We start from the raw sequence: 11,315 nt of genomic DNA, 5'->3' as shown, positions 1-11,315 counted from the left end.
ACCTGGCCCGACCTCCTTCCGCGCCCCCCAAAACCCCGCTGCCCCCATTCAGCCCATGTCCTCGCTTCGCTGTGTGTCCCAGCCAGGTGCTTCTGCCGCCTCCGACAGTGACAAGTGCCTCGCACTTCAGCCTCTGCCCTGCGCGCCCGCCCGAGGGGGCCGAGTGCGGCTGTGCCGGTGGCTGGAGTGCCTAGGGGTGCGGGGTGCCGAGGGGGACGGCCGCGGGCTCGTCGGGGCTGGGGGTGGCGCCCGAGCCGGGCGGGCAGACGAGGGGCGCGCGGAGACCCAGCCCCGCCCGAGGCCGCTCGCGCGGCGGCCCCGCCCCCGGCTCCGCCCCGCCGGCTTCGCGGGCTGGAGAGCGAGGGAGCCGCGGGCGAGGGATCGCAGGATGAGCGATCGCGGCCCGGGCAGCCAGCAGCGGACGCGCCCCCCGAGCCCACCGGCCCGCGCCCCGCGCCCCCCACGGCCCCGCGGTCCCGGCCCCGGCCGCATCGCCCACCTCCCCCGAGCCCCACGGGCCATGCCCGGCCGGCCCTAAGCGCGGGCCGGGGGGGCGTCCCCTTGCGCCCGGGCCCCGCGCTGGCGCCCCCCGGGCCGCCGCCCGGCGCGGGGGCCATGGCGTTCACCTTCGCCGCGTTCTGCTACATGCTCACCCTGGTGCTGTGCGCCTCCCTCATCTTCTTTGTCATCTGGCACGTAAGGCCGGGCTGGGGCTGGGGGCGGGGTGGGGGGCAGGGGCCACACGGAGCTGGAGGGACCCAGGGCGGGTGGTCTCAGAGCCCCGGGGAAACTTGCTATCCCCTAGCAGTCGGCTTGTCGGCTTCGCCCCCATTAACACCCCCCATGGTCGGCTTTCTTCCCAGGGCCCCCCTTCCTTCGCCGCCCCCGCCTGTCTGTATGTCAGTCGGTCCCTGACCCCCTCCTCTGCCCCCGTCCTCTGCCCCATGCAGCCCGTGAGGTGGGGGGTGGAATTCTGGAATTTTTGCTCCTTTACCTTCTTCTACGTCCCCCGCCCCCCCACAACCATCCAGCCGCCTCCATTAGTCCGTCGGGCAGTTTGTCTGTCTGCTGCCCCCCCACCCTTTGTGGGTTTTTCCAGCCAGAGTGATGGAGCCGGTTGCTATGGCAACTGCATCTGTTTACAGGACCCACAGATCTCATAGCCCATTAACCCTTTGCCTTCCCAGCCCCCTCCCTGACCAAACAGCACTTGGCTCTCATCAGCCCCCAGAGACCTAGCCCCCACCACCGGCTCACCTTGGGTTTCCCTACCCCTCCTGTTGGGAGCTTCCCAGCCCCTCAGGTTTCCTCTCCATTTTTCAGCTTCCCTCCTCTTCCTGCCCCCCTTCCCCTTTGTCTCACATACCCCTTGGCCTGTCCCTCACCCTGGCCTAGCCTCACACCTGGTTCTTCAAAATGTCCATTCCTCATCCTACTTCCGACCCATCGCTTCCCCCAGGCTCCCTTCTCCTCCCCTCCCAGCCCCTCTCCTCCAGGGCCTCCTCTGCCTGGCTCCCTTCCCCTCACTACAAAACTATCAATCAGCCTCCAGCTGGTTGTTGGGGGCCCCTGGCCCCACTTTACTGCCCTCCCTCCCCACCCCCACCCAAACCCCGTGCCTGTCTCTGTAACAGCCTGCCCAGCTTGGCCCTGGTCGGCTCAGCTCAGCATTCTCTGCCCACACCTCCCGCGCACACCTCCCTGATTGTCATTCCCTTTCGGGGGTCCTCTTACCCCTCCCTCAATCCCATTTCCCATAACCCTTCCCTCCTTCCTCCTAGTGCCTCACCTGCTTCTTTCCCCGGGCTCCCCACTTCCTCTCTCCTTTCTCTTCCTGGGACCTGCTGCCTGCTCCATGGTTCCCCCTGCGCTCCCTTTGCCATCCCCTGCCACCTTGCTCTTTGCCATCGGGATTCCATAGACTGACTGAACCTATACTGTGTGAGGAGTGAGCCCCCACAGGCACCTCAGCACACACTCCAGCTCCAGCCCTGTCACTCCCTGGCCTGGCTCTGCTGTCTCCCTGGGTCTTGGTTGCTTTGTCTTTCCCCCCCACCCCGAGTTACTCTATTTTTATTTCTGTGAGGTAGGGGCAGGAGGGCTAGGGTTCTAAGGGCTGAAGGGAGCTGGAGGCCACAGGCTGGGGAATGCAGAGCTGACCAGCTCCTAGGAGAAGGGCTTCTGGAATTCAGGATGCCCCTTTTTGGGGCCTTCCCCACCCAGGGCCTTCCCACAGGCCCTGTGGGGTCCCTGTCCTCAGGGGATTCTCAGCAGTTTTCCATCCACCACACCTGCATTGATGCTTCCCAAAGATCAGGCTCTGGGTGGCTTTGAGGGGGTCAAGGATGAATAAAACCAGACTTTGCCCTTGGGGAGTGCCCAGGCTGGGAGGAAAGGCCCAAGCTTTGAAGAAATGTCTTTGTTCATTCAACAGATATTGATTGAGCACCTATGTGAGGTACTGTGTCCACTCAGCCATTTAACTGGATGATCTTATCTAGTCATTTGTCCTGAGTCTGGTTCCTCACTGGCGAAGTGGACCTGTGCACATCAGAGTGCCTAGTGCGGCCTGCTGGGTGGTAGGGGATAGGAGGTGTGGTCCTCAGTCCACAGCTGCTAAGAACTAGACTCTTAACAGGGCAGGACCCCAGATCCCACTCCAGACCCTCAGCCCAGGCCCCAGTGGTTCCTAGGCAACACTGGTGGTGAGTGATGCGTGTCAGCTGTCACCGTGGGGGATTGTTTGTTCCAGGGGGCTGAGTCAGCACCAGGCAGCCTGGGGGGTGGGAGGCACGACGCCTGCCGCCTGCTGGTGATGCCAGCTCTGGGGCACAGACGGCACCCTTCTGCTCCCTGTGGACCCTGTTGCTGTGCGTGCCAAGCGGCGGCTGCCCAGTCAATGAGGAACTGGGTGGGGGGGTGATCCAGATGGCCCCAGCTCCCTCCAGGAAGCCCATGTTCTTTCTCTCTGAGCCGGCTGGGTTCTGGGATGCCTGGGGGTGGTGGGCCTGCTGCCTCATCCTAGGGCTGGAGCTGATGGGAGGGGATCCCAGCAGGCTCCTCTGCCAGCCCATTTCCCCCAAGTCACCTGTCAGCTCCTCCCAGGCCCATCCCATCATCCCCTCAAACACTTGCTCCCCTGGAGAGTTTCCACCTGTGAGGACACTGCCGTCTGCCAGACACCCTAACACCTGAAGACACCTTAGACTTCTGCCTTCACTTCTCGGCCCTTTGAACCCTCTGGAGTCTGGCTCCTAAAGAGCTGTAGAATCGCATACACGCCTTCCGTCTCCACTACAACTCTCCTCACTCAGACCACCATCAGCCCTGCCCCTAACCCTCCAAACTGTCCCCTTGCTGGTCTGACCTGAGTATGACACAGTGGTTAGGAATTTTAACTCTGGAGTCACACTGGGTTAGAATCCACTAACCAGCTGTGTGACCCTGGACAAGTCACTTAACCTGTCTCAGCTTCCTCATCTGCAAAATAGACATGAAAATAAAACTAGTACCTAAATCATTAGGTTGTAAGCATTAAATGAATTAATCCACATACCTGCCAGCAGGAGCACCACTTAGATCTCAGCTGTGACTGTCAGTGAGCTCGGATTTCCTGCCCCACCAATCCTGAGACATGGACCAATCCTAAGACATGGGCCTGACCACCCCACTCTGCTGCTGTGTACTCTTCCATGCCTCCCCACAATGTTTTTGTGTTAGAGTCCAACCTCCTGCTCCAGCCTCACAGGTTGTCCATGTCTGGCTCTGCTGAACTCTCCAGCTCCTCTTCCACCACTCCCTCTTTTCTTCCTGCTCGCCGCGCTGTCATGCCAGCCCCATGAAACCCGCAGCCTCCTGAATGTCTCCGGACCTTTCACCCCTCTGCCATTGCACCTTCTGGTTGAACTGCATTTCCCCCATTTGCTCACCAACACCTACTCCGAGTCGAGCCTGAACTCCCTCACCCTCCACACAGGGTTAAGCACCCACTCCAGGTCCTGTACCCTAAACCCTGATCACCTGGAACGTAGAGTGATCATCCCTCTGGGCGTGGGTTCCTCCCGAGCAGAGGCTGCATCCCAGGCCTCTGGAGCCCCAGTGCTCAGCACAGGGCCTGAGACCTGGTAGGGCAGACACGAGGCCATGTCTTGGGATGTTTCGGAAGGAGGTGTAGTGGACATGGGCCTGAACTGGGCATCCAGACGCTAGGGTTCCCTTCTGGACTGTTGTGATGACTTGAACCAGGCCCTGCCCCTCCCTGGGCCTCGGTTTCTCCGCCTTTGCAACAAGCTCCACCTGGCTGGTCCTCTTCAGTAAACTCCTATCCCACAGAAGGACTTGGGGGGAAGGTCATAAACTGCTGCCCCAACCCTGACGGGCACACGCCCCTCCCCCAGATCATAGCCTTTGATGAGCTGCGGACCGACTTCAAGAACCCCATCGACCAGGGGAACCCTGCGCGGGCAGTAAGTGATACATGTGCTGTGCCGAGGTGTGTCTGTCCGTCTTTCCATCCGTCGTGGGCTGGGGGTGGGAGACGGGAAGACGGGGGTGGGGTGGGGGGCCTACGGCCATGCCCCCTTCCTCTCTGTCTCCGCCCCCAGCAAACACCTGGCGCGTGCTCAGGGCTGAGTTCCTCCTGGCGGGGCGGCGGTTGCCAGGCTCTGGGCTGTTGCCTTGGAGACGCGGGTGAAGGCCCCTCCATGGTGACGGTCGCCATGGGGACGGCGCGGCTGCTTCCCGGCCGCGCCAACAGTGCCGCAGAGACCGCTTTGGCGCCCCCTGGCGGCCACATGCGGGGCAGTGGGAGCTGCTCCAGTATCTGCTTCTCCGCCTCCCCCATCGCGGCCTTTTGCTTCCCCCAACAGCGCGAGCGTTTAAAAAACATCGAACGCATCTGCTGCCTCCTGAGGAAGGTCAGTGTCAGGGCTGGGGGCAGGAGGCTCCTAGCCCAGCGCTGTCCCCACTGTCTGTGGCCCAGAACCAGGCCGTCCCCCGCTTTGGGCCTGTTTGAGCCACTCTGCTACTTGGGAGGGAGTGGGAAGCCAGAGGCCTTTTAATCTCCAGAGGTCACGGTGGGTGGGCACCTTCCAAACCCCAGCTCCTCTCTGTGCCCTTGAAGCCTGGGTCTGTCATAGCACCAGGCCGCTGACCTCTCACCCTCACTCCCCCAGCTGGTGGTCCCAGAATACTCCATCCACGGCCTCTTCTGTCTGATGTTTCTGTGTGCAGCAGAGTGGGTGACCCTGGGCCTCAACATCCCCCTCCTCTTCTACCACCTCTGGAGGTGAGGGGAGCAGCTGCCTTGGGAAGGCTGAGATGGGGAACAGGGACAGGATGGGGGTGGGAGCCTTGATGGCAGACACTCAAGCCCCTGTCTGCCCCAGGTACTTCCACCGTCCTGCAGATGGCTCTGAGGTCATGTATGATGCGGTCTCCATCATGAATGCTGACATCCTCAACTACTGCCAGAAGGAGTCCTGGTGCAAACTTGCCTTCTACCTGCTCTCCTTCTTCTATTACCTGTACAGGTGAGGCCTTGCCCACAGCGGTCAGAACTCAGGGAAGGGATGCCCCAGCATCACACTTCCAATGCCCTTTGCCCTTGAGGACTGAGGGCAGCCCAGGGTGTGGCCAGGTGGGTAGCTGGGTGGCTGTGTGTGTGCAGGGCTAGGCTCACTGGCTCATCTTCCCACAGTATGGTTTATACGTTGGTGAGTTTCTAAGGGGGAAGCCGGCCAGGGAGTGAGCCCAGAACGGACCGGACGCCTGTGCACCCCCAGCCCTGCCCCTTGGCCGCAGAGGCCTCAGCCCTGGGGAGGGAGGGGGCACTGGTGCCCCCAGCCTCTCCAACCCCCAAACTGCTGCTGCGGGGACCCCCCCACCTTCAGAGCCCTCCCCCTTGGACTAGAGCGGCTGGGCAGAGCTCTAAACAGGGGCAGGGGCTCCTCTGCCAGCCTGTGGGCATGGCAGTCAGTCCTGGAAAGGGCAGGACCTCCGGCCTTGTCCATTTCGGGGGAAACTTGGGCCCTGCCAAGGGGCAGAGCTTGACCCTGGAAATTCTGGGCCACCCCCCTCCACCCCCACCCTGAGGCTCCCCCTGCAGGTGGGGGGGTACCCGCACCGGGAATGAGCAGGCTCAGCAGGGGGGCAGCCCCACCCCTAGTCTGCCCTCCCCTCTCCCCCAGGCTCTTTCTCCAGCCCTGTCTCCATCTGCCCCAACCTCAGCCCACCTTGTCTCTTGGACCTATTTTCTATGTCGCCTGGAGGAGTCCGGCACCCCCTCCCCGGCCATTTGTGACAAAATATGAATAAACTACTGCAAATATGTGGGCCCCGGTTCTGCTCCTGGAAAGCTTGAAGAGGAGATGGGGGCCAATTACAGGGACTGTATAGGGGGCAGCCCTAAGCTGAATCCCCAGCCTGGCTTGTCTTACCCCACTAGCCCACAGACCCTGCTGGAGCCCCCCAGAGGGATCAGAGGCCTTCCAGTTCCCCTCAGCAGCCTCCTTCCATCTTCTCTTTCCCAGCTGAGGCTGCTAAAACCCTTACAAGGCAGTATCAAGGCCACCAAAGTCATGAAGCCCTCCCTGGGCCCACCTTCTTCCTAGAGAGCTCCAAGCCCAGTCCCCTGGGCAATGGAGAGACCCAGAGGTATCCGTAGCTCCCCATCAGGCCCCAGGAACAAAGGTCAGACAAAGTCAAGGAAATCAAATCTTCAATGAATGAAAAACTCAGTGCCATCTGGGGCCAGGGGGTCACCGGACCAGGTGGAAAGTCAGCCAGTATATGATGAGGGGCTGGAAGGCTGCAGCTCCCAGAGTCAGGTAGAGCTGGAGACGCTGCCGGGGGACGGGGCCCCCCATGCTGTCAGGGCCCAGGGCTGCTGTCCGAAAAGAGCGCACCTGGAAGGAAGGAGAGCTGAAGGCTGGCCAGGAGGGGGAGGTGTGCCCTCAAGTGAAGGCAGGGGAATGGGGGGCACACCAGACTCACAATGAAGTACATGAGCGCCGATGAGGTCCAGGCCAGCGCCACGTAGTAGCCATCGCTGCCAAACAGCAGCCCCGTAAGCACACTGAGGATCATTCTGGGGGTGGGAGGAGGAAAGGGTTGGTGACCCCCAGGGGTCTAGGCCTGAGATTGGCCCTACCCCCAATGCCCAGAGCCCAGCTAGACCCCACGTCCCACAGCGCCTTTTACTCTCAATCTGTCCCCACAGGGACCCAGACCCCAAAGGGATATGGAAGGCTCAGGACTCAGCCCCAGGACCTGGATCTGAGATCCCCTTCTCTCCCCAAGACTCTGGCAGAGTGACTCTCAACACCTCCCCAACCTCTGCATGGCACCCAGGTCCTCAGGAGACTGCTGGAGACAGCTCCTCCCTCTTAACAGAGCAGTGCTCGAGGTCACTGGGGGCCAAGACATGTCCAGGGTCACAGTTCGAGGCTACAGCTATGCAGGCCCAGACCCAAGGCCACCCCTCTGGCCCACAGGTGCTCACCCCACGTATTTGTAGCCACTGTAGGCCAGCAGGTGGAAGGTGCTCAGGTCGCTGCGCACGGTGGCCAGGTAGAGGCCCAGGAGCAGGGCTAGCACCTCCATCACCACCCACACCAGCGCCGTGCTTGCACACAGGCCCAGCACCTCCGGGGAGAACCTGTGCCAAAGCAGGGGCGGCTCAGAGCCAGGCATCCTGAGGCAGGAGTGAGGATGAGAGACTGGGGCAACAGAGGGTGAGCTGGGGACCACCACATATGCCCTAGGGAGGTTGGGAGAAGAGCTCACAGGAAGGGGAGGGTAAGGGAGGGGTTTGGCACTGACCTTTTCTGAATGCCCAGTGCCATCCCAGCCAGGAGCACGTAAGTAATGAAGGCCATCGCTGCCAAGTGCCAGAGAGATGCCATCAGCTTGGCTTCCTCAATCAGAGCTGCCTTCCTAGGCATTTGGGGTCACTGACACGCCCCATACTTCCTTCTCTGCATAGCCCAGCATGGCCTGACCTCCACATTCTGCTCCCAAATGCCCTGCCTGGGATGCCTGTCTCCAATCAGCCCTCTCCCACTGTGTAAATGCCACCTGACCCTTCTTCCAGGACCACAAGCCACCTTTCCTACCTCTGTGCTGGGAAGCTCATCAGTTTTCTGCTGCATCTCAGAAACTGTATCATGGGCCAAGGCCATTGTTCTGCCTAGACAGGGACCAAACTGGTTTCTGGCAAGACCAGAATGCAGGTTCAGTGGACACCCATTCTCTCCCTAGAGTCTGGGGCCATGGAGATGACCTCACCTCAGTCAGCAATTCTGAGTCTCGGCACTGGTAGGGCTCTGGCTGCCCAACAATGCAGGGAACTCCAAGTTTAACTTTGGGTAGTGTTCATAAAAGCTCAGAGCCAGTGGGAGCTGGGCATTAGCAGCAGTTTTAACTCTGTCTTCTGCCTCGCTTAAAGCACTAGAACTGGCAGGGTGCTGTTGCTCATGCCTGTAATCCCAGCACTTGGGGAGGACAAGGCAGGCAGATCACTTGGGCCCAGGAGTTCAAGACCAGCCTGGGCAACATAGCAAAACCCTGTCTCTACTAAAAATACAAAAATTAGCTGGGCATGGTGGCGGGCGCCTGTAGCCTGCAGTCCCAGCTACTCAGGAGACTGAGGCAGGAGGATCACTGCCTGAGCGTGAGAGGCAGAGGTTGCAGCGAGCCAAGATCACACCACTGTACTCCAGACTGGGTGACAGAGTGAGACCCTGTCTCAAAAGGAAAAAAAAAAAAGCACTGACATGACCACCAGCAGGGAGTGTCGAGTTCTGGAGTCAGGAAATCAGCTGTACCGCCCGTCAACTCTTAAGGCCTCAAAAATACTGAAGCTCCTCTGAAGCTTGGCTTCAACAAGTAAAATGGGGATGCCAGTTCCAGCCTTACACGGTGGCTACGATGGGCACACGGGGTGAAGGATGGAGGAACCCCTGTGCTGCCCAGCACACCTAGGCTGGCTGCCTGCCCTCAGTCCCACTGGCTGCCCTCACTGGAAGCTCATCTGTGGGCTGGTCACTGCACTTACTCACCCTGGGTGTCCATGATGGGCCTGGCCCTATGCAGCCAACAGGATAGAGTCAGCTGCACATGTGAGCAGCCTGAAAAATGCCATGTGGACAGGCAGTTGTGGGAACCCAGAGGGGAGCCACCACTTGCTCAGGGGCTCAGGAAAGGCTTCTTGGAAGAAGGGATAACAGCACGCCTTGGAGGACAAGTAATAACGATGGTAACAGCCAATGTTTCCTACGTCCTTCCTGTGTGCCAGGTGAGGTGCTGAGCAAACATCACCTTGCTGAATCTCTCCAACAGTCCTTTGGGGTAGGGACTATATTGGTCCTGTTTTACTGAAAAGTACAAATAACCAGCCTAAAGTCCCACAGCTGGAATCTGCAAAGCCAGGTCTAAACCCAGAGCTCCAGGCTGGGGAGGGATATAGTCCAAATCAAGAGACAGGAAGGTCTCAAAAGGGTGTCCTGGGGACACTGAAGGCACATTTAGGAAGCTCCTTACTGGTAACCCTGCACTGCCTGCCTGGTGTCTTGCAACTGCCATACATACACAAAGCACCAAGAACAGATGCTGACTCAGTAGCTGAGCCTCTCTTCCCATTCATCCCTCAAGACACAAGTCCGCCCCCGACCCTACCCCACCACGTTCCCCAGCCCAGGTCGGAGACTCACTGGGGATATAGAGGTCAGGGGCGTTGAGGTCTTGCCGAGGGGGCAGAGGAACATCGCGACTGTACTGCACTTCCCAGTTCTGGCAGTGGCAGCAGTGGCCACATCAGGAGGGGAAGAAGAGAAAAGAGGAGAGAAGGAGGTTGAGGTCTGGGCGCCAGACTCCGGCACAATGAGGAAGGCCCACCAGCTCCCTTGATAGGAAGCTCACCTGGTGTGTGTAGGGGAAGACCAGCAGCCCTAGCTTCTTGGCCACGTAGGCTGTGTCCACAGCAAAAAAATACTTGAGTTTGTTCACAGACACAAAACGGTGCAGCTGGGAGGGGAGAAAGGAGGCTGTGGGCAAGCCGCACCCCAGGCCTCAAGAATGCCCCTCCGTGTTCTCCATCCCTGAGGACACTGTGAGGAATCGGGTGGAATCCCATGATGTCCCAGCCCTCGCCAAAAATTCTGCCACCCGTGCCCTGGGGGCAGGCCACACCTCCTTGTGCACCATGTCCTTCCCATGGGATGCGATGGAGCTGCCATAGGCCATAGCCACATTGGCCATTGGGTCCCCAAGCAAGTGGTTGACACTGAAGGCCACATCTGCTCCTGGGGCTGGATATCCCCCGGGCTGGCTGGAATAACCACCGCTTGTGTCATCGAAGAGGGGAGGGGGATCCGGGGCTGCCCGGGCCCTGTGCTTGGAGCCTGTGGGTTTGGAGGTATCAGAGTAGATGACAGAAATACCAAGCATGAGCCCAAGCCACCGCCCCTTCCCTGGCTGGACAGCCCTGAACGGGTCCTGCAGGCACCGATCAGTGAGGAGACCCCAAGCTGGGTGAGGGGGAGCTAACTGAGAAAAAACTTTGATGAGGGATCCTTTGCGAGAAATCCGTTGCTAAATGTAGGCAAAGGAAGAGCTGAGGCAGCGCCTAGAAGTGGTTGCCCACTTGGGGTTTCTGAAGGCCTCTCGTTGGAAGTGACCTCTGAACTGAGCCATAGTGAGTAGAAGTTGCAGATAACTGGGAGGGCAGTTAACTGGGAGGGCATCCTTGTGTGAACAAACCGGGGAGAGGCGACAGCTGGCTACCCTGAGGCCCTGGACAGTGCTCAGGGACCTCACCAGGCTCACAAGAGTGAAAGGAGTTTCTGGAGGCGGACCCCGTTTTTCCCCGACTCCGCCATGGGACTCCCAGCTGTGCTACCACCGCCCGGTCTCACGACTGGGCCGAGAGAGCGAAGTCCGGGACGCGTTGCAGTGTTGCGAGGGGCAGGAACCCGAGTGACACCCCCGCCCTGGGCAGCGGTCCCAGTCGCTATCTCCCTCGGGGTGAGCGGGCCGCGCCGCCGACTCTCCCCCCGCCGGCCGCGCCGCGCCGCGCCGCGCCCCGCCAGCGCCCCACGCACCGTGGGCTCCGTAGCCCGAGTGATAAGCCATGGCCGCGACGCTCTCTCTCCCCGAGGGCCCGCTGCGCCGCCTCGTGGGTACGAATACTAATAAGGCAGCTGCTCCGCGCCCAAAGTACAGACCGAGGCCACCCGACCGCGCGACACGTCCCCCACCCCGCCGGTCTCGGCCACCATGTCCGCGGCGTCATCCCCCGCGCCTGCCATTGGCTCTTC

The 11,315-nt window shown here is 60.5% G+C and overlaps 2 protein-coding genes across 4 annotated transcripts; one reads left to right on the top strand and one right to left on the bottom strand.

The window, feature by feature from the left end:
- The first annotated feature begins 364 nt into the window (after positions 1-364).
- On the top strand, positions 365-6,333 carry CNIH2 (cornichon family AMPA receptor auxiliary protein 2). 2 transcript variants are annotated; one of them, XM_025355897.1, is made up of 6 exons: positions 365-696; positions 4,398-4,466; positions 4,869-4,916; positions 5,175-5,287; positions 5,388-5,531; positions 5,699-6,333. In XM_025355897.1, the coding sequence occupies exons 1-6, from the start codon at positions 616-618 to the stop codon at positions 5,724-5,726; spliced, it is 483 nt and encodes a 160-aa protein (XP_025211682.1). In that variant the 5' UTR covers positions 365-615; the 3' UTR covers positions 5,727-6,333. The 2 variants fall into 2 exon arrangements, with proteins under 2 accessions (XP_025211682.1, XP_025211683.1); XM_025355898.1 differs by lacking the exon at positions 4,869-4,916 and having other exon boundaries at positions 371-696.
- Positions 6,334-6,701: 368 nt separating this feature from the next.
- YIF1A (Yip1 interacting factor homolog A, membrane trafficking protein) lies at positions 6,702-11,315 on the bottom strand. Of its 2 annotated transcripts, XM_025355891.1 has the most exons (8): positions 11,100-11,315; positions 10,189-10,400; positions 9,919-10,023; positions 9,711-9,789; positions 7,822-7,879; positions 7,502-7,657; positions 6,994-7,087; positions 6,702-6,905 (listed from the first exon to the last, which is right to left on the bottom strand). In XM_025355891.1, the coding sequence occupies exons 1-8, from the start codon at positions 11,128-11,130 to the stop codon at positions 6,759-6,761; spliced, it is 882 nt and encodes a 293-aa protein (XP_025211676.1). In that variant the 5' UTR covers positions 11,131-11,315; the 3' UTR covers positions 6,702-6,758. The 2 variants fall into 2 exon arrangements, with proteins under 2 accessions (XP_025211676.1, XP_025211677.1); XM_025355892.1 differs by lacking the exon at positions 7,502-7,657.

This window comes from Theropithecus gelada, chromosome 14 (genome assembly GCF_003255815.1).
Source record: "Theropithecus gelada isolate Dixy chromosome 14, Tgel_1.0, whole genome shotgun sequence".
Classification (NCBI taxonomy): domain Eukaryota; kingdom Metazoa; phylum Chordata; class Mammalia; order Primates; family Cercopithecidae; genus Theropithecus; species Theropithecus gelada.
The sequence above is the reverse complement of the archived record's forward strand: the minus strand, read 5'-3'. Positions and strand labels throughout refer to the sequence as shown.

What these genes read in the sequence shown, in the direction of transcription:
- CNIH2 (XM_025355897.1), top strand. Translation starts at nt 616, where the DNA reads ATGGCGTTCACCTTCGCCGCGTTCTGCTACATGCTCACCCTGGTGCTG. An exon ending in CTCTTCTACCACCTCTGGAG is followed by an intron (nt 5,288 to 5,387) that starts GTGAGGGGAGCA and finishes TGTCTGCCCCAG; the next exon opens with GTACTTCCACCGTCCTGCAG. An exon ending in TTCTTCTATTACCTGTACAG is followed by an intron (nt 5,532 to 5,698) that starts GTGAGGCCTTGC and finishes ATCTTCCCACAG; the next exon opens with TATGGTTTATACGTTGGTGA.
- YIF1A (XM_025355891.1), bottom strand. Translation starts at nt 11,130, where the DNA reads ATGGCTTATCACTCGGGCTACGGAGCCCACG. An exon ending in AGGACATGGTGCACAAGGAG is followed by an intron (nt 10,024 to 10,188) that starts GTGTGGCCTGCC and finishes CTCCCCTCCCAG; the next exon opens with CTGCACCGTTTTGTGTCTGT. An exon ending in GCACTGGGCATTCAGAAAAG is followed by an intron (nt 7,658 to 7,821) that starts GTCAGTGCCAAA and finishes GCTTTGGCACAG; the next exon opens with GTTCTCCCCGGAGGTGCTGG.